The sequence below is a fragment of the Megalops cyprinoides genome, chromosome 1 (assembly GCF_013368585.1).
Source record: "Megalops cyprinoides isolate fMegCyp1 chromosome 1, fMegCyp1.pri, whole genome shotgun sequence".
NCBI classification, from domain to species: Eukaryota; Metazoa; Chordata; class Actinopteri; order Elopiformes; family Megalopidae; genus Megalops; species Megalops cyprinoides.
In genome coordinates this window covers 45,489,262-45,511,493 of record NC_050583.1, presented here as the reverse complement: position 1 = coordinate 45,511,493, position 22,232 = coordinate 45,489,262, and the positions used below count along the sequence as shown (strand labels likewise).

At 45.5% G+C, this 22,232-nt stretch overlaps 1 protein-coding gene across 1 annotated transcript in view; it reads right to left on the bottom strand.

Annotated features, from left to right (window-relative positions):
* Positions 1-22,232, bottom strand: part of gfra1b (gdnf family receptor alpha 1b) — a 34,133-nt gene that overhangs the window by 8,143 nt on the left and 3,758 nt on the right. The window contains exons 4-5 of the mRNA XM_036531725.1: positions 2,150-2,501; positions 413-522 (exon numbers count right to left, since the gene is read on the bottom strand). Coding sequence (XP_036387618.1) covers positions 413-522; positions 2,150-2,501 — 462 coding nt within the window. The remainder of the gene's footprint in view (positions 1-412; positions 523-2,149; positions 2,502-22,232) is intronic.

Sequence of the window (22,232 nt, the reverse complement as noted above, 5' to 3'; positions counted from 1 at the left end):
CACACACACACCCAAACACAAACACACTGATCCAGGAACAGCTGAGGTAGTTACATATATACAGACATATTGATCTAGGGAGAGAAAAATTAATTGCACACATACACAAACACAGTGATCCAGGAACAGGTGACGTAATTATACACACACACACACAAACACAATGACCCAGGAACAGCTAAAGTAGTTACAAATACACAAACGCATTGATCCAGGGAGAGCAAACGTAATTACACACATACACAAACACAGTTATCTACGGACAGCTACGTTAGTTACAGTATTGTGCTCATTAAGGCTGAGTCCACAGACAACAGAAGCAGACTCAGGGATGAGTTTAGGAACAGCAGAGGCAGCGTGTCTGTGAGACAGAACGATGAGTTTAGGAACAGCAGGTGTAGCTGTGACTCACCAATGAGGCCTGAGTAGGACAGCAGGCAGTCGGCATAGTTCTCCTTCAGGCAGCCAGACAGAGAGCGGGATTCTGGCTGACAGTTGGCAAAGAAGTCGGCCAGACGAGACCTGAAACGCACAACACGAGCAGTGACCCCCATGACTCAACTGCAGAAACAGTGAGCCAGCTGATCACTGTGGAGCCTGGCCCCACCTGCTGCAACTCCAGAGCCCCAGTGTAGTTTTGACTTATATGGTACCATCAAAAACACCTCTGCAGTTTGCCAAAAGTACTCTGCAGAGAAGCAGCAACCTGAGATTTATCCGTATAGGAAGTATATACTCTGTCATCAGCACTTCGTGGCACATTTGAATCTCTGCATACTGTGGGTACATCATTAAACAGAAAAATAGTGGTCCCAGGATTGAACCCTGCGGTACACCCCATTTAACTGCCAAAGCCTTTGATTAATGACCTCCTACACAGCACACAGCTTCTCGTTGCAGAAATATGGTATGGAATAAAGTCTGAGAGAAATCAATCTTTTTGATTTTACAAGCAGAACTGTATGACTAACTTGATCAAATTCTTATTTTAGCTTAATAAAAACTGCATCTGTAAGTTTGCCCTGATCCGAGGAGGAGGTTAAATCTTTCTCTGCTTTTGGATATGCTGTTGTCTTGACAGGCCTTGGCCTGAAGCCAGACTGAAAGCATGAAATTAAGCTCAAATCTCTGAGGCAGCTGCACTTGTGAAACAATTGTGTGCAAACAAGACTGATATGGAGCAGCAGGTAAATAAATTTGGAATGCTTCCACCTGTGAGGTTGAGTCACATTTCCATACAGAGACCAACCCTCCAGTAGCCAAGGCTAAGCTGAATACATCAGCTGAAGGATACATCGCTACATGTGGAGATGCATCCTGGGTACACCGCAGTTGCACGCTGGGTACAGCACAGATGGCATTGCTTTCTTGCTAACATTTCCCTAACTTCAGAGTGGACAGAACTTCGTTTGCTTTCATCCTTCCAAAGTCAAACACAGACTGATGTTTCTAAATAAACGTATTATAAACTGATGTATTTAATTGATACTTCTCTGCTCCACTCTGACACATCTATCTCTGTGGTACACATCTATATCGGCATTTGTTTTGACCTGCCATGTTTATAACCTCTCTGAGCCCGTTAGCGTCTGTAATCTGACATGCCCCCTCTACAGGCAGAGTGGGGAATGACACTGCACTCATGTGTCAGTCACTAGACTGCGTCCTGCTGATGTGTGACTGTGCAAAACACAGGAGAACCTGTGTTTGTGCCATCTATGTGGCCAAACATGACCAATTACTGGATAGCAGTGTCTCATCGCTGCTCCTACTCTGAACTGCAAATCAGCACCCTCTACTGGTGGGGTAGAGGTAGGACAGGGTGGGTCAGTGTGGCATGGTGGGATGAGAACTGGGCCTGGCATCAGAAGGTGGCAGGTTTGAATCCCAGGTCAGGAACTGTGATTGTGTTCTAGATCATGACTCTTAACCTCAGTTTCTTTAGTAAATATTGACCTGTATACTGTAAATGGATCTTGCGTCCCAGATGTTTGTTGAGCAAATTAATGAGTTAAATAATGTAAACATGGTTGTAGATGGTATACAGACAGCAGTCTACTAAAAATGAATATGACTTTGTTGTGAGGACACCAGTGAAACCTTAAGGCCTTAAGCCTGTATAAGTGCGTTTGTGCAGGGAAAGGCTCACCTGCAGATGTAGTTGGTCTTGCAGGCCGCCTGCAGGGACAGGCAATGGGGCTTCTCCCTGTCCTCGTAGGAGCAGGCAGGGACGATGGTCTGGCGGCGGCGCTCGGTGCATGCTGATTGGTCGGAGGGCGGGCAGGAGCAGAAGAGCATGCCGTAGGCATGTTTGGGTGGGACCTTGTCGAAGAACTGCCGCAGGGCCTTGTGGCACTTGCGCTTGTTGCAGACCTCGGCGGTGGAGACGCGGCTGGTGCAGGGCGTGATGTAGGCTGAGCGGTACTTCTTACAGGTGTCATTCAGGTTGCAGGCTTTGGCGGCGTTCAGGCAGTTGTTCTCCTTGGCCACCATCGGCTCGCCTGCAGGGAGAGGGACAGCAGGGGGCGCTGTGGTGAGACCTGACAAATCTAACTGAATCAAGTAGGACCTTTGTTTATTTGACAGTACAGAGACAGTAACTTCTCCATATTACCTTGTGATAAAATAAATGAGATGTGACACATCCCTATACATATTTGACTTCAGACTTGAAATAAAAAAGGAAATATCTAGTTGAAGCCTATACTAAAGGAGCTCAGTGTTCCCAATGAGTGGATGTGTTTATAGCGGAGGGCTAACTCCCTGACCCTCACCCCTCCATTACTCCTAGAGTCCAAGCTGTCTGCTGGTCTGATACCCCATGTGTCAGACTTTTTTCACACTGTATGGAAATCTGAAATTATAACCTAAGAAATTATAACCTAAGTCTGAAATCACTGCCTGAATTAGCAGCCTCTGCATGGATGCTTTCTCCATATTGTTCCTTCAGAATATCCTTCAGAATATGCACACAATGTGCAATTTGTGGTTTTTTGAATTTGTGATGAATTCGGAATTCAAGTGTAAATGATTTTGTCTGCTCAGATCACTAGATTGAAGCAGTCTGAATTTCTGCCGGTGCCTGAACCATGACTGCACTCTAACTCAAACAAAAAGAAAAGAAATGATTTCCCACAGTGATGGAGAGTGAACAGAGCAGCATGCGGGCTAAAAATGTGATGATTTTTACTGACACCTCCAATTTACTCAGAGAGGCAGTGATTTAGTGATGGAAACCTCCTCACTCTGTGTGTGAGTGTGGATGTGGATGCTTTAAGCTGACTCTTCTTGGTTTAGTGGTATAAAACCCTCTTTGTGACTGGACACTAAGTCACATGAAACCCTCTTTGCGTGTAATCAGACATTGGACAGACGGAAAATGACCAGTAACTAAAAGAAGGTCATCATTAAAACCCACACCCACTCACATACAGATACAGTGGGCTTTCCAGGGGCTTCAGCCTCGTCCTGAGCGTGGGGCAGAGAGGCCTCCAGTCCCCTGCGCAGGGCAGATGCTGGAGAGCCAAGTCCACAGCTGGGGTTAGCTTCACTAATTCAACTCTAACTCAACCTCATATAAGAACCCTCAGCTTAATTTCCCTCTCTAGACCACTTTGTTTAAAGCAGATGAAACTCCACTTCCAATCAGTTCAAAATCGCGGTCAGTTCCACTCCAGTTCAGGATCCTCCTAACATCAATACCCCCAACTCATTTCCTTCTCCAGAGCAGCTGACCTTTCACAGTGAGTGTGGCTAAGGCTAAGGCTAATGTAGAGGAGGATCACTGCTGTATTGTAGGCATATTGGCACATTTCCCAAACTGAGCCTCTTTAAGGGGAGCCAGTGCTGTTGCATTGTGTGTGCACTGGGTGCAGGCCATTTTGGGATCTGTAGTTGGTCCAGGATTTACAGCATGGTACCCTATACAAATGCAGTGAAAGTCACCCCTCGGTGTGGAAGACATGAATGGCCATTTTGGGGTTGCCCACCCCAAAATTTAGGAACAGTTTCCCCTCAATGCTTGAGATCAGCGGTTACTGCAGAGCATCATGGGGCTGTGTTTTATCGACAATTTGTAGTGATACAGCTTAATAATGCTGTGCAGTGAAGAGCATCTTTAGATGCATTTAGGAAGCCAGGTGCTTGCAGTGATCCCCACATTCCCCCGGCTGTGTGTGAAGCAGGCATAAAACTTCATTAAACGATGGGGGCAATCGGGGGGTGGGGGGGATGGAAGGGTGAGGAGGACGGGGGTACTGGGGGAGTCAGGGGGTCCTGGGCGGTAGCAAGCAGGTTTTTTATTAAATAATCTTGCTGTTTCTTCCAAACTATGTTGAAATCCAATAACACCACATGGCACTGCAGCAAATCTGATCACACAGGGTCACAACCTCTGTGTAAAATCCCCAAAGCACTCTCTGTGCCTCTCTCTCTTTCTCTTCATCTCCCCCTTCTCCCTTTCTCTCTTTTCCTCTTTCTTTTCATGTCCTCCCTCTCCCCCCCCTCTCTTTCTCTCTCTCCCTCTCCAATTCCTCCTCTCTCTCCATTTCCCTCCCTCCCTCTCTCTTTCTCATCACCTCCCTCTCTCTCCGTGTCTCTCAGCTGAGATGGCAGAAACCTGCATTTAAATGTTCCCAGTGTCTGGGGGATGAGATTGTGTTGTTTGGTGGATATTGCGTTATGGAGTGATGAACGTGTGTCTGTTTCATTACTGATCCTCAGTGGAGTTCAGCGGAGGGTTTAGAGAGGGGGGCAGGGTCGGGTGGGGAGGAGGGGTCTCCTGGGAAAGGCAAGAGAAAAGCCATTTTATAATGAAATCATGAAAATTCAAACAAAGCACAAAACATCTCCTTTGGATGAAGATGGATGAGGAGCTGAGCTTAGTCCTTTCTGTTTGATCCACACGCAGACCCATAATGCCTACAGTAGATTTACACTGCATATACCTGCAGACTGATCAATTCAGACGCAACTGGTAATTCAGCAGTTATACACACTGATCTCTACTGTGTGTGTGTATGTGTGTGTGTGTGTGTGAGTGTGAGTGTGTGTGAGGGCGAGAGAGAGAGAGAGAGAGAGAGAGACAGTCCTCTGCTATCAGGGCAGGTGTGTAAAGGTACAGGAAGATAGAGTTTTGACTGATAGCTCCATGTATGGAAACACAGTTCGTCCATCTTGGAACTTTTTTGGCCAGGAAAGGCTCTGTTGTATCTACAAGCACATAAAGAACAGACAGCGCTGTCTCCTGACACCCCAAGAACAAAACCATCCATCAACGTCCGCTCGCAAATCGAAGAGAACGGCGTCGCTGGTGAGCGACACCGCGCTGCGAGATGGCAATAATGTCCTCATAAAAAACCGCCGCTGAAATTGCCTGTTCCTGCGCCTGGCCAGCATATCAAACGCTGTGAATACGGCCGCTGAAAAATCTGCCTCAAACAGAGCGACAATCAGTCACGCCTCGCGCCTCTCCCTCCGATGAGGCCACACATTAACGAGCCGCAGTTAAAAACCGCATAGAAAAATGTGAAAGACTTCACTGCCTTTAAACAACACTCACCCGGTTTCAGTTTTTCGCTCTGACTTTCAGGGTGACCTGCAGTGACTTTGGGGGTGACGTGATGTTTTTTGCTTTAAATAGGACGCATAATTCTGCCTCATGGCCTGAGTCAGGGCGTAGGGTGGCAGGAAACGAGGGCACGGACGTGGGGTGGTGAGCCTCTGACAACAGTAATGAGATCCTGCAGAATACTCACACCCCAAATAAGAACCCCTACACTTTAGTGACATAGTGATATCAGGACTGATCGCACCCACGCCCGCCAACCACATGAACAAGATTGAAGAGAGAATGTAAATCAGGATATGAAATCTATATAGGAATATGCCAAGACATGGATATATTTCTATAAATGTTAGCATTTAGAAATCCAGGTGTAGTCAAAAATAATCAAACTGGTATCAAACATTTAAGACATCAGACATCAAACTCAAAATCACTAAACTGGTAAAATTGGTAATTAATGCAATAATAATAATCTTTACTGAGTCTGACCCTCCCACATGGGTGTCTTTCACAGCCAAGGTTCTACTTTTTATTACTTCTGATAAAGTTATTATAGCCAGTGTTACTGTGCTGCCCCCTCTACACACGTAATTCCACATGTGAACGGACCTTTTTTCATTTCTGTTTCAGAAGCGTGCAGCCAATCAGATTTAGCTTCCCTGTGCCACGGACCCCACCTCCTCCAATCAGGCTTAGCACACACTAAAGCTGGAAGCTGATTGGAGGTTTTAGGCTGCTGCTGTTCTGCTGTGATGGCCCAGTCAGACTGATGCATGTCTGAAGGCCTCAATATGTTTCTCAAGCCTGCTCCTTCAGTGAGTAATGGAACCTGGAGCAGCATGTCGTGTGTGAGGAACAGGAGAGGCAGAGAACGGCCCTGTATTTCAAAATTGTTCTGTCATATTTCTGATCGCTTTACATGAACAGCAAGCAAGCAGCTTTAAACACGGATGGACTGTCTGCAGCTAGATCATATCAGATGTAATAGCTCTGACTTTGTGCATTTCACATGAAATTATTTTAATTACAATGGAAAATTTTGCGATTTTAAGTTAATCACTTATCTCTTGCATGACCTAAATTATTCTGTGTAACCAGATCCTTTTTAAAATGAAAAATTTTAATATTAGGCCTACAAATGTAATGGTACAATATTACATGCTGTTGGGAGGAAGCCTCTATTTAAAGACCCTCTCTCTTTAACATTTGAAACAATCAGAAACTGTTAGCTGTGTGAGGGCAGTTTTTTGGCTCACTAGAGTCCATTGAATTCAACTTTCCATCAGGCTTCTGAGAAATAACTTTGAAGTGATAGCAAAACCTTAGAATTATCAATGAATTGTCAGCTAAGACCCCATTACAGACGCCATTAATGGGCTCATTCTGCTCAGGCGGCTGGAGAGAAAAGCCCACGTCTGCGTGGATCTGAAGGCGATCGATTTTTAAAGACGCTGTCACCGTCTAAATGAATGAAGAAGTCTCTTCCTGGGCAAAGACATGCAAGCTGCTATTTCTGCTGCTGTCTTCCACACATAACTGAAATAAAGTGACATTTTTCTTTATGTGTTGGCGCACCTGTTGCCTCTAATGAACTGCGTTGAATGGGTTTCATTAGGTTCTCAAGTCTCTCTCTCAGCTCCAGCTCTCCATATGAGCTGTCAATCATTGCGGGATGTGCACTTGGGTCAGAACTGCTGTTCCTGTACAATATTACACTTACTTACACTCCTCTATCAGGAATAACTGAGGTGTACTGAGCGAATAGGTAACCCTGAATGCCGCAGAGGCTGTGAGGTGTTCATCATGGTAGACACGGTGGGGTGTTAAATATAGCAGACGGAGCGAAGTGTTAAATGCAGCAGAGACACGGTGAGGTGTTAAACGCAGGAGAGACACAGTGGGGTGTTAAACTCAGCAGAGACACAGTGAGGTGTTAGACGCAGGAGAGACACAGTGGAGTGTTAAACGCAGGAGAGACACAGTGGAGTGTTAGACGCAGGAGAGACACAGTGAGATGTTAAACTCAGCAGAGACACAGTGGGGTGTTAAACTCAGCAGAGACACAGTGAGGTGTTAAACTCAGCAGAGACACAGTGGGGTGTTAAACTCAGCAGAGACACAGTGAGGTGTTAAACTCAGCAGAGACACAGTGGGGTGTTAAACTCAGCAGAGACACAGTGGGGTGTTAAACTCAGCAGAGACACAGTGAGGTGTTAGACGCTGCAGAGACACAGTGGGGTGTTAGACGCTGCAGAGACACAGTGGGGTGTTAAATGCAGGAGAGACACAGTGGGGTGTTAAACGCAGCAGAGACACATTGGGGTGTTAAATGCACCGTCTGTGATGAATCTCAGCCGCTACATCTATCGGATGTTTGGAGGAGAGACAGACGAGCAGCCTGGCCTGCAACATTTAACAGGAAGAGCTGCCGCTGACAGGAGGAAGTGAATAAGCAGCCATGGCACCATCCATCAGGCCGTTACCAGGAAAAATAACCATGGCCTTGGCCTGTCTGTTACTATGACAACCTGCTGCCACCTCACAGGTAATCCTTAATTTTCAGTTGGGTTCACAAGGTAGATGAGGAAAACCTTGTGAGAGTAACGAGCATTTTCCCGACTTTATGTCATTATTATTGTGTCTGTCTTTGTATGCATACGTATGTGCTTGGACGTATGTGAGTGTGTATATGATATATGAAAGTTAGTGTGAGTGTATATTTGCGAGTGTTTGTGTTTGTGTGTGAGTGTGTGTAGTTGAATGAGTGTGTTTGTGTATGAGAGTGCATGTCTGTATGAGTGTGTTAGTGTGTTTGCCTGAGTGTGTGAATGAATTTGAGTGTGAGTGTGTTTGTGTATGTGTGTGTAAGTGTCTATGCGAGTGTGAGTGTGTGTGCGTATGTGTGTGTGTGTATGTGAGAGTGTGTTGTTTGAATGAGTGAGTCAGTGAGTGTGTGTGTGCATGTGTGTATATGAGAGAGAGTGTGAGAGTGTGTGTGTGTGCGTGCGTGTAAGTGTGTGTGTATATGTGTCTGCGTGATTGTATGTGTGTGTGTGTGTGTGATTGAGTGAGTCAGTGTGTGTATGTGTCTGAAAGAGAGAGAGAGAGAGAGAGAGTGTGTATGAGTATAAGGTTGGGTTAATCCTCTGCGGTATTAGTACCCCTGTGTTATATTGAGAACGTTCTCAGTGTTACAGCGCAGTGCCCCTTAATCCAGTGAAAATCAATCCTTAATAACCTATAAAAAAATGTCCATTTGCTGTTTGTATGGCAAGCAGCCGAGTCCTCTCTCCTGGGGACAGGGCTTTCAATTCCCTGCACTAGCAGCAGAAACAGTCACACTGAGGCAGCTGGGGATTGTGGGAAGGGAGAGGAGGAGTGGCAGACAGCTCATTGGGTCATTCGTAGGAAAGTTACAGTCACGCTCTGCAGTATTGCACACCAGGCTAATTCACACCTGTGCGTGTCAGTGTATGTGTAAGTGTGTGTGTGTACTTGCATGCTCCTGATAAACTCCTGCTCTGGATACAGAGCAGAGTGGCCTTGTTGCAGGAAACAGGCTCCTGAGGTTTCCAAGAAATGCAGGGCAGCTAACCCCTCGGGGCCAAAATGGCTGCACCTTCTTACATACACATCCTCTACTCTACCTCTATTCTCGCGGTCAACCAAGTACAGCTGAACCAAAATGGCTGCCATTTCATATATATATATATATATATATATATATATATATATATATATATACACACACACACACATGCACACACTCTACCGTGTATTCTCACAGTAACCTCAATACAGCCGAGCCATAATGGCTGCCCCTTCATATGCACACTGTACTCTGTGCCAATATCCAGCAGTTCTTTGTTACATCACCATCTTTCCCGCTATGTAGGACGGTGTTATCCTTCTGTCACTCAAAGAAGGATTCTCTTTCCTAATAACATGCAGACACTATTCACTGCCCCTGACAGGTGAGATACTTGGGAAATGAATGCCCTGCTCGGCTTTGGGTGTTTCCCTGTCAGTGCATGGATCTCTGAAGCACTGTGAGTTTCAGTCATGGGTGAAAGAGTGTGTGTGTGTAGGTGTGTGTTCCCGTGCATGTGTGTGTACCATAATTCTCTGGATTCTTAAAATGCCTTAATCTGAAGAAATCAAACACAATATCAAAAGTTTCCAATTATAATGCATTGTAATATACTGACAGCCCCACTCCTAACAAATGATTTACTAACAAATGCTGTGAATAAATTATGATGCTATTAATAGGTGGAAATATAGCAATGTGTGAGGAAGACTGGCTGTTAATATCTCCCATGTGTCAGATAATGTAAGGTTTATACTGGATTAGTTTCAGCAGCCGAAATCTAATATGCACATCTAATGTTAATGAAATCAAATCCCCTAAAGGTGACAGTCTGTCCCTCTGCGTAAACAAAGATTAATTTGGAGACCAACCTCCCACTTAAAACTATTAAAAATTGCAATAATTCCTGTTAGTTTAAGAATGAGAATAAATAGAATATTAAAATAATTTAAATCTTTATGATTCACATCAGCTCTCTGTTCCTGTAAGGTTCACAATATTCTGATGCTGACACAGTGTAAACTCCAGAGACTGTTTATTAACTTCCCCTGAAACTGAAACTCAATCAACTGAAATGTTTGACTGTAAGAACCCATGATGAACACACACTCACAGTTTTAAAAACGCAGGCTAGACACAAGGCTTAGCACCTGGGAGAGAAGAGATATGGTGAGACACCCTCTGGAGCTTTGAAAATACAAACGTCTCTGTGATTAAGATTATGTCGGATTAATTGATAACTGGAGGTGCAATGGGAAGAAAACGTCACTCACAGAAATGAGAGATTCAACATTACGGCTGTTTCTGTCCTCGCCCCTTCACAAACCTCACTGAGACAGGAAGCAGAACAAGGCTTCTGTGCCGTAAAGATGAGCTGTTGTGCCATTGGGGTTTACCCTACATCAGAGAGTACTCCACAGAACCATGCCTACATGCTGTAGGGGATTGGCCTACAGCAGAATGTAGCCCACAGAACCAGAAGAACCAGGCCTATGTGTGGATGGAGATTAGTCTCCAGCAGAGCTGAATCTGAAGAACTAAACCTGTATGCAGCTGGGGGTGACTCTGTGGCTGCCAATCATATTAACATGTTCAAATGGGCAGATGCTGATGAAATGCTAACTGAAGCGGTGCATACAAACTGCCTGTATGCTAATGGCATTACCAGGGTAAAGGTTTTGAAAATCTCAGAATATTCCTTTCAAAATGCTTTTTGAAAACAAAAAGATATATTGCGAAAACATTAATGACCATCTACGCAAAGAAGAATCACGTTACCCACAAGATCATAAACAAACGTAAATGTAAGATCTGTGTGGAACAAAAGCACATTACCCAGAGGAACATTAAAAAAACATAAATGCAACATTGTGTGGAGTGGAAGCACATAACCCATAAATCACACCGCCACACACTCTGAGCTCAACAACATGAAGGCCCCATGCAATGATGAAAAATGAATACATGTCTGTATGAGTCGAATGTAAGAAAAATAGCTTTGATGTATGTGCATTTACATGGCATACAAAGCAGTTATAGTCAGTCATGTAGAAAAAACATAAAATATTTGCATATTTTGCAAAACCTACAATAGAAAATGAATGAAAGTAGCTATACACACGCAGACTCAGGGGTTAGGGGTACAAAATAATGGAAACACCAAACAATATCGGATCATGTTTCAAGGACAGCCTCTGGTACTGGATGAAGAATGCGGAAAACTGCTCTTCACTCTGCATTCTCAAACTTCCAATAAAGGTTCAATGATGTTCTGATCTGGTGATTGCAGAGGCCACGGAAGGGCCTATAAAACCCCTCTTGAATCCGCTTAGCTGTTTGTATGGGGGCTTTATCACCTCGGAATATGGAAACATCTTCAGGAGACAAAATTTCCAATATATTGTTTTGTAATCCTTGGGCGTAATTCTACCATGCAGAGTAATAGTCGTACCCAGTGACTCACACAAGATGGCTTCCCATTCCATTGCAGATCCACCACCATGTTTAATAGCTGGGAGCAAGCAATGTGGGCTGAGGGCTTCCTCTGGCTTTCTCCAAACATAAATCTGTCCACATGCAGGAGAATCATCAGAGTTACCAGACCATATTACTTTCTTAGAAATCCAGGTTTGTGATGCACTGGCCTTGGTAACAAGCTGTTTGCGAATGGCAGCTCTGCCATAAATATTAGATATAGGATGTACGTTTCTTGTTGAGTCCAGGTCATGGAAGTATGGATTCAGTTCTGTAGCAATTTTTCAGCTTGTTTTTGAGGTTTTGAGCACTGATCCTCTGAAGTGTCTGTCTGTCCCTGTTGGTGAGTTTGGCGTATGCTCTCATGATTTTCGACACTTCCCTGATTGACACAGTAAATAGTGTTGCCATCTCTGTGACTGATGCACCTGCAATTCAGCTACCAACTATTTGACCTTTTTCAAAATCTGTTAGATAATTCATATTGCTTTGGAAACTCACATTTTAAAGTGTTGAGTATAATGTGTCTTTTGTAGCAGAATCATTTTGGTAGTTAGTATTGACATTAATATGAAGCACATGTGTAGACTCCTTTTTAACTGTGGTAGAGTCCTTTTCCAGTTGGTGGTTCCATTACTTTGTTTACTTTGTGTGTATGTATATTTGAATTTATCTCAGTCTTGTCAATCAATGTTAGTCTATTTGATGAGGACTTAATGAAAGAATGTCAGACACCGTTCACATTTAAAGGACACTTAAAAGTGATGACAAAAACTCTCTTTTTTTTAACAGACCTTGGTGCAGTTCTTTGTCCATAAGTCATCTGTAATGGTTACTTCTACATGCCCATAAAAGATCTAAACAGCAGCTGCACTGTAGGACACCTGACTAAATCACCTTAACAAAGCTTTCCAGTTCCGCTTCAGTTGTGTGAAAGCTTTCATGGGTCAAAGAGTTTATCTCCCAATTTTCCACAGAAAACCCCAAAGTGCAGCTCTTAAGAGCTCTGTTTAATACTCAAGTGTGCTCACGTCAGAATTCACTTACAGCTAAGTGTTCGTTTGTCCCCAGAAATGAGTTCAAAATAGTTGTTATAGCAACCTTACTTTTAACAAACACATCTATGCATTTGTCTCCTTCCTTCAATCACAGAGACAGTATGGGCATGAGTATGTCTCAGAGGGTTTTTACACACAGAGAATCTCACACACACACACACACACACACACACACATTGTGCTTAATGCACTCAGTGATATTGATACTGTCCCTCTATGCATCTGGCAGAAGTTCTGTTTAAAAGGCTGATCTTGTTTCTCTTTGTTCATAATGGCCATCTGTTGTTCAGAGAAAAGGCTGAATAGACTGTGCTTTATCAGCCTGCTGAGTGAGTGAGTCTGTCTCTGTAAAGCTTTCAGCAGAGCAAGGAGGCAAGCAGACACACTGAACATGTCAGTCACCTGCACTGCCGAATATCAGATCATACACTGGTGTCTGTGCTCTGTAATATCAGATTATACACCACTGACTGTGCTGTGTAATATCATATTACACACTAGTGTCTGTACTGTATAATATCAGATTATACACTAGTTTCTGTGCTGCCAAATATCATATTAAGTATCTGTGCTGTCTAATATCAGTTTATACAGTAGTGACTGTGCTGCATAATATCAGATTATGAACTAGTGTCGGTGCTGCTAAATGTTAGATTGATTGCTCAAGGGATCTTACACTTCTTCTACCACAGATCAGAAGAAATAACACATCAGTAAATGATCAATATATGTGATGTGCCAGAAGAACACTTAAAATGAGCAGTTATTCCAGATAGAAAAACTTTTAATACAGAATTTGATAAGTTTCTCTCTTTGCACATAGAAAACTTCTATCCTCCAGTCCCACTCAAATTAACTTCAGCACTGAGTCATAATGTTCTTTGGAGGATTTGAGTTTTTTAATTAATCTGAAAGTGTTTTTCCCAGAAGGTTCCAGACCTCCAAACTGCAGGCCCTAAAGAGAGAGACATCACTGCTGAGTGAAATCGGGAGGCACTTGGCACGCCTCTTTTGTAGAAAGAGGCAAGCATGCATGTCAATGAAGCAAAAAGAGCTTCAAAATCAAATTGCTCCATGAGACAATAACTGCCGACAGGCATATATATTAATCTTTAATAACCAAGAGCCTTCATAAAGTCTGGTTGAGCTTTTTGCCAATATTGAAGAGATTTGTATCGATTTTTTTACCTTACAAACTGTGCCAATTCCATTGAATGTAACTATTGAAATACACAATATATAAATCTGACAGGACGTTTATGGTATTCCATAACCAGCACTGGCTGCACTTCAGAGAAAGACAAGGCCAAACGAATTGCTTTCCAGTTTCACCGGAGTGTTGGAACCAGATGCCACACTAGACAGCAGAATTCAAAATACAGTATTTTCAGGAAAAAGAACCCGCAATTAAAATAATCATCACTGTAAAAGAATAATTAAATATAATCACATTCCCGATCCTCTTGACCAAGATGACTTTTCTTCACATTAAAGTTATTTTTAACTTTCTTAATTGAAGGGTGTAATAATCAGCCTATTAAAAATACTGAGCTGAAAAAAAGATGAAATGATGGTGGAAAAGGTAGAATGACTAACCTAATGAATCTAATTATCACATGCAAAGAGTTCAAGCTCCAATTAAAAAGCTGAATCTTGTGTTTCCACAGCCGTCCATTTGATCGCTGGATGGTGCTCGGAGATCAAGGGGCACGATGTGTGCAGAGATAATGAAAGCACTACCAGCTTCACAGCACTGTCTCAACACAGTCTCAGCATCCACTCAGCACCGTCTCAGAGGTCTCAGCTCAGTCTCAGCTCAGTCTCAGCACTGTCTCGCAGGTAGCTGCACAGTCTCAGCACAGTCCTGGGATCTTCACAAACTCAGCATAGTCTCGGCATGGTGTTAACACCTACTCAGCACCTTCCCTGGACACTGACTGGATCATGTCTGGTTTCTCAGGCATGCTGACCTTTTGAGGTTCTGAAATGGTCTCTGAGCCAGGTGCACTGTAGTCTCAATGAGTGTGGTCTGGGTGAGGGAGGACACAGCAGATCTGATCAAGAGGGTTTCAGTGTCGATGCTTTGAGGGCACAGGTATGGGACGACTCCTCTTCCTGGTTGTGTTCTCAGTGGCCTGCTCATCTCCCATCTTCCAGCCTGTCTTACAACACCCAGGAGAGACCGAGACTCCAGCTCGATACTTATGTGTTTCAAAGTCAGGTTCACCTTCCCCTGCCTTTACTTTCTCTTGCTCTGTTCTTCTTCTCTCTGGCTGTGTTCCTCTCAGCTGCTTTCCCCAGACGCAGAGCTTCTTTTTCAGCATGTCTTTCTCTCCTCCTCTCCCTGTGCTTAAAGGGGGCTATGCTGCAGTGTCTGAATACTAACAAAAGCATCAAACAGCTGCCAAAGAGTCGCTCAGTCATAGACCTGGAAGCTCAGAGCGGAGTCTCTACAGCAACTGCACAGAGGCAGAGCCTGGGGCAGGAAGCAGGGGTGGAGCCCGGGGCAGTAAGCAGGGGTGGAGCCTTGGGCAGGAAGGAGGGAAGGGAGCGAGGCTTGTGTATGCCCACAGGGGTCCAGGTCTCAGTTCCAAGTGCTGTGCTGTTACCATGCCTTTCAGAAGGGTACTTCATCTGAGTTCTGAATTATTTCAGTAAATATCCAGCTGTGTAAAGGGATAAATTGTAAAACTAAATAAATAAAACCATTTACACATTCAGACACCCCCGTCAAATTACCCACAATCCCCTGGAAGTCACCTGGGCTATGAGGGGTGCTGCCTCCCACAGTCAGGGTGGAGTCACGTCCTTCACCGTGCCATTTAAATAAAGACACAAACGGCGCTCGGCCGTGCCCAGCTCTCCGCACGAGCGCTCTCCATGCTACCCGGGGCTGTCTCTGACACCCAAACAACCTGCCCGTTTAATGGCGATAATTACCATAAGCCCAGGAGACTGAATCCCTAAAACGAGCAGCTGCCCGTCCTCAGCTGGGTCTAACAGGCGCTAAACGCTCAGACTCCACACAGCTGGCGAGAGTCAGGCCTCCTCATGCTCCCTGCCTCTGTAGCGAGAGGGCCTGGGAAGGTAGGACTGAGAGGATCAAAGACTGATGCACCAAACAGGAAGGGCTTTTAGCTGGACAGCTGCTTTTTTAACAAAATCGATGTTTTCCTTGTGCACGCAGCCTTGGAGCTGTGTCAGTTCGGTCTGTATCGATTCCGTTTCAGACGCAGTTTCGCCAGACGCGCTCTGCTCCAGGGTGATCTGGGGGTCCTCGGAGACGCTGGTTACAGGAAGCTTCTAAAAGATGGGTTATTTTTTGCAGAATTAGGTCTGCTGCTTATTTGATGTTTGTGCTTGATGGGAAGTTCAGTGGTCCCGCTGGTGACAGCGAGCCAGCTCCAGAAGACAGGCAAACACATTACAGTGAGGCTTCATGACCCCTGAAATGGCTGGAGTTACCATGTGTGATCAGTGACTCACTGACTGGTTTTTTCATTCGACTTTTTGATTGGTTGATAGGAGTCAGTGATTGACAGCCCATTGTAGCTCCACCCATTATGGGGTTCCTGAATCCTCTCTCTCCCTTTGCTAATGACAGGCTCATCTCCATCAGTGCCAAAGGCTACAGCTCCTACGCTACTTACAGCATTTCACACCGATACTCTGCCACACAATACTCAGCTACTTAATTTCCCATGATACGGGCCATTTATTCACCGCTTTTCAGGGGTGCAATGGGAGCTTTTTGGCCAGTGGTGATGGGATAGGTGTATGTGTGTGGGAGGATATCCGAGCTGCTGCCGCAAAATGGACCGAAGATGGAAAACAAGGAGAGCATCGTGTAAGAGAGTCCATCATTCCTGCTGAAGCTCCACTAAAAGGGGGCGGGAGAGGAGGGGCAGGCAGAGAAACAGGGGAAAAACATGGCCCTTCTTTAAGCCACCTGTAGAGAACTGCCAGCCATGGTCATTAATATATGTATATAAAGATGCACTGCTATATAAAGCCATGCACAGGTGTAGAGGAGGCAGGGAAATGCTCCCTGGAGCTGAGAGAGGATTTAAAGCTGTAATAAATAGATCTGAGTACTGTGCATGTTTGATGTGAGATCAAATTGTCATAAGTTTTAAAAATAGCCCCGCCCACATCCTACGCCATTGCTCTCATCTATAATACTCCTGAACATTTACTCCAATGAGGAATCCAAGAATGAATCTGGCTTTCTTGATAATTTTCTTTAGTAGAATGAATCCAACTCTCCTGTTCATTTACTTTAGCAGAATGAATCCAACTCTCATGATTGTTTTACTCGCAGGAGCTCATGTCCTACCCCAGCACACCATGGCTGTGCTCCCAGGGCAGTAAATCCAGCACCTCCTGGCGTGCTGCCCGGAACCAGCCTCTCTGCCTTGCTGTTTACGGCTTTGACCTGGGGGGCAGGGTGAGGGGGGCCACAGGAGGACACCCTAAAAGACTTCATGCAAACAGGGAGGCCACATCCTGGGAGTAACGCAGGAAGGGTTCTGTGGAGCCATGTGTGTGTGACTCCACTGCTGAATCTGAGTCTCTCAGGCGATCATCGAGCAGAAAGCTAGGCTTCTGCCCTTCTGTGACAGTAAATGGTATCTTTAATGAGAACTGTTAGTATGAGGGTGTGTCCATTCTGAGAGAAGGTGTGTCATCTCTCATCCCTCTGAGGGTGTGTCCATTCTGAGAGACGGTGTGCTGTCTCTCACCCCTCTGAGGGTGTGTCCATTCTGAGAGAAGGTGTGCTGTCTCTCGCCCCTCTGATGGTGTGTTCATTCTGAGAGAAGGTGTGTCGTCTCTAACCCCTCTGAGGGTGTGTCCATTCTGAGAGAAGGTGTGCCATCTCTCATCCCTCTGAGGGTGTGTTCATTCTGAGAGAAGGTGTGCTGTCTCTCACCCCTCTGAGGGTGTGTCCATTCTGAGAGAAGGTGTGCCGTCTCTCATCCCTCTGATGGTGTGTTCATTCTGAGAGAAGGTGTGTCGTCTCTCATCCCTCTGAGGGTGTGTCCATTCTGAGAGAAGGTGTGCTGTCTCTCACCCCTCTGAGGGTGTGTCCATTCTGAGAGAAGGTGTGCTGTCTCTCACCCCTCTGAGGGTGTGTCCATTCTGAGAGACGGTGTGCTGTCTCTCACCCCTCTGATGGTGTGTTCATTCTGAGAGAAGGTGTGTCGTCTCTAACCCCTCTGAGGGTGTGTCCATTCTGAGAGAAGGTGTGCCATCTCTCATCCCTCTGAGGGTGTGTTCATTCTGAGAGAAGGTGTGTCGTCTCTAACCCTTCTGAGGGTGTGTCCATTCTGAGAGAAGGTGTGCTGTCTCTCACCCCTCTGAGGGTCTGTTCATTCTGAGAGAAGGTGTGTCGTCTCTAACCCCTCTGGAGTATTTCTGAAGCTCTGTTCAGTTCTCACACAACGCCCCGTGGGAGATTGCTTTTTCCAGTTTATGATTCTGTAGAAAAGAAAGCAGGAGAACGGAGAGGCACCGCAGAATGGGGAGAGGGCTTCATGAATACTGTAATTACATTTTCCCTCCTTCTGTTGTGTTTTCACAGGAAACAATGTGACACGTATGCTAAGCCTGCTAACATCTGAAACACAGGTATTCTGGCTGTTTCTTTATGGGTCAGTACAGTGGGGAGGGCAGGCTGGACTGGGAGCCATGATGTTAAAATTATGATAAGTAATAGACAGCGAGTGTCTGTGGGGGCCCTTAAGACTGACCAATCACCGAGACTCATCTAAGCAACTCTGATGACCACTGTGCGCACATTTCAGAGCCAGATTTACAGCTGCCAATCAAGAATGAGGGTTTCCTGAAAGTCACTAAGCTCCCTTCAGGATACCTGTTAGACAACAATGAAGCCGCCCATTCACCATTCTGTAACAGCAAGCCATTGTGGCCTTCAGTCACGATTAACATCTTAAAGCAGCCGTCAGTGCAGTCACACACACTTCATTCCCACAGAGTCTCAAAGCAGAGGTCAGTGCAGTCACACACACACACACACACACACACACACACACACACACACTCCCAAGGTATCTCAAAGCAGCGGTAAGTGTAGTCACACAGACTACACTCCCACAGCACCTCTGCATTATCATGGATCACGCTGACACAATATTGGAGTAACATTGTGAGAACAGTGTGTTGCCACTGAATGGGTATTTTAGGCTTCATGTCCTCAGGCATTGTGACCAGCACAGCCTTCATTATTGATTTGTTTCCTGTCACATGACCTCTAGCAGAAAATTAGGTCAAACATCTGATATTAAAGCTGATCTCTTGCCTCACTGTCCTCCCAGATTCTCTCTTACTGTTCCACTGAAATCTGCACTTAGACTTACACCTGTTTTCGATACCCTCTGTCCTTCTGAAAAGGAATTAGACCAAATGTTACAGTACTTAATATCTCTTGTGACATTACACCTTCAGTAATTTCTGAAAATAATGCAGTAATGCAGTGTGACGAACAAGCGAAACACTTGAATAAATCAATGACTCTAATTTTAGGAGGAAACACACTGTGGTTGGACAGAATAGCACGTTGTGATTGGACAGAGCAGATTGTTTCGCTTAAAGAGAGAAACTGATGAATGGAGGGCTACTTACAGACAGCTCTCTGCAGAGCCCCGCTGAACATATGGCGCTGCGGTCTGATCGGTACAGTAAACATTGTTTCACTCTGCTCTAAAGAGGAATCCACTCCAGCTCAGCTCCACTGCTTCTCCATCTGTCAGCTGTGAGATGTGTGTCTAATCCCTGTGTTTCATTTTCCACTCCTTACAAAACCTCTTTCCACAGAGCTCAAGATTAATTTTACTCTCCAGTTCTCTTTCTCCCTGTCTCCCTCTGTCTCTGTCTCTCTCTATACGCACACGCGCGCACACACACACACACACTTGCACCGTATGGTGGTGCATCCGTGTGTATGTACGCTATGTTTTTGTTTGTTAGGTGGTGATAATAATTTGCTTGTGAAACTGTGTCATACTTTTCATTAGCTCTGTATGTTATTGATGTCATGACTGACAAAAGAGCCAATCACAGCCATTCAGCATAAACCATTTTCTGTCTGCATTTTCCCCCCCTTTGTGGCTTGAGGCTCAGTATTAGATTTGCTTCCTCATCCTCCTGCTTGCAGGCTGTGTGTGATTACCAGCCCCACTTCATCTCTGGAGAGTGCGAGTCCCCGGCCAAGTCGCTACACTGTCCTTCTGTGCTTTTATTCAATAAAGTGTAGTGCGCTGCGAGGAAGCACAAACGGCCCTGAAATTGCATTTGGAGATTTATGGAGGCTGTGCTCCGTGGCTGTGTCGCTGCAGAGTGGCTTTCCCTGCCCTTAAAGCTCAGCGTTTCCTCTCAGAGAGCCGGAGTGTCTGCACCTTTTACTGCCTCAGACACGCAGACCGAGGCCAAATACCACAACAGAATCAACGTTTCAGCCATAATGGAGAGAGACAGGACCAAACACAGCTTCTGCTGATGAAGTTTTCTGCTGAGGAAATAAAAAAGTGAAAATACACTGACAGAAGTGAACAGACTCTGTCCCCCTGGTCCCCCATGGTCCTCCCTGCCCCCCAGGGGGGACGACTTCCCTCCACCCCAGGTCAAAGGAGTCACACACAGTGTCTGCATAAGTCCTGGATGACCACCTAGCATCAAGCTCATCCTCTCCAGGTGTGAGGTGTTTCTCTGCTGTCAGTCAGAGCCAGCTCTGGGCCTCACCATCTCACCTGGTGAACGTAACCTTGACAACCACCCGGAGAAAGCTTGGAGAGGAATTCAACGCAGCCTCCCAGCCACACCCCTGAGCCACACCTGCTTCTTCTTCCAGGTAAACCTTAGCGACCTCAGAGCCGCCCTCATTGCTGGCTCCACCCAAGCCCTGCACCCTCGGCCCCTCCAGCCCCTTACCCTGCCCCAAAGGGGCTCTGCCAGGTCCCTCACCCTGCCTTTGGGGTCACCTCACCCAGCTCTGCCCTGATCCTCCAGGTGAGACCTCATTTAGGTGTCTGACCTTCATAAGGTGTACTGATGTCCAACAGCTGAACTGATGTAGTCCTGATTTCAACAGGACTGTTGCGTCACAGTTAAAACTCTGCAGTACAGCATTCTCCACCCCACAAACTGTACGTGCAAAGACAGTGATTTTCCTACTGAGACAGCAGACAGGGGCAGAGTCTTCCCTCTCACAGGTACCACATGGAAGCCTCTTTTACCTGGATGAGATCCCAGAGCTCCATTTTACCTTTTGGCAACATAACTTTGAAGCTCAGCTGCTATATGTATTCTGTAGTGCAATTATAATCCACAATGTAAAGAAATAGGAATAAACAGGCATAAAGCACAGCACTGACTGCATTTCTGCTTGTATTACATGTTACATATTTCTATTCCAAAATTTGACTGAAGGCAGGTAATTTCTGTCTAACTGCACCTACGTTAACTTGTTAGAGTGGCTGCTTAAAGGTTCCCATCAGAATAACATCATTTCAGTGATAACGAGACTTTGGGATCTTTCGGCCTCATCATACTATAAAATCATACTGTGTGGGTCTTTTATGAATATGAATTATGAACGTAGTTACACATGCTACGCGTCCGAATCTCCTCATGAGCTCTGCATGTAACGTTGCCCTGAGAGAGGGCATCTGCTTCGGTCCTTGCAGGTATGACCCCCTGTGTCACCCCTGGCTCCTGTCTGTCCATCGGTCTGTCTGTCTGTCCCTCACCACACAGACACAGCCAGGTGATTGGTGATTAGTGATAACACATCGCTCTCCTCCAGCACCTGCAAGATTGTAAATCAGGGATCAACACTGCCATCTTCAGGCAGCTAACGTCTCTGCGGCTTTTGGAAAAGACCCCGCACGGTGAAGCTAGACAGATCCGCGCTGACACAGAGACAGTGAGCCAGCAGCAGCCTGCTGTGACGCACCGCTGGCTTTTCCCTCATAGCGCACGCACACAGGTGTGCTCTCTGTGCTGGTGTTTCATGGTGCCGTACCTGCCCTGGCTGCCACTGCACCTGCGGCTCTGTGCCACCCTCTCCCATACTCCTGCCCCCCCCCCCCCCAGGACAGATTCACACTGATGACTCCACACGCAGGGCCAGGACACACACAGGACACGCTTTTCCTCTTTGTGTTGCTCATGCAGTATCAGAAATTTGTCGGGTCACTGAAATTGATGTCTGTTTTACAAAAAACGAAAAAGGGTTACACTTGGTTAAATATGTTACACAGAATCAGAGAGGAGAGCACTCCTCCTACACTGAACCTGGGCCTCAGTCACACTGTGCTGGAGCACCAAGCCAAGCTGGGTCACAAAGAGAGTAAAGATCAGATCAGATCACATCATCCAGGAATCAGGAGGTTTTTATGTTCGGATCAGCCTTTTAGCTTGTGATCAGATGTCATCAGCCTGTTATAATCCTCCCATTTATGGATAAACATATAAACAAGGCCATTCATGCCATGTGGTTATTACCAGAAGTCTGAACACGACAGTT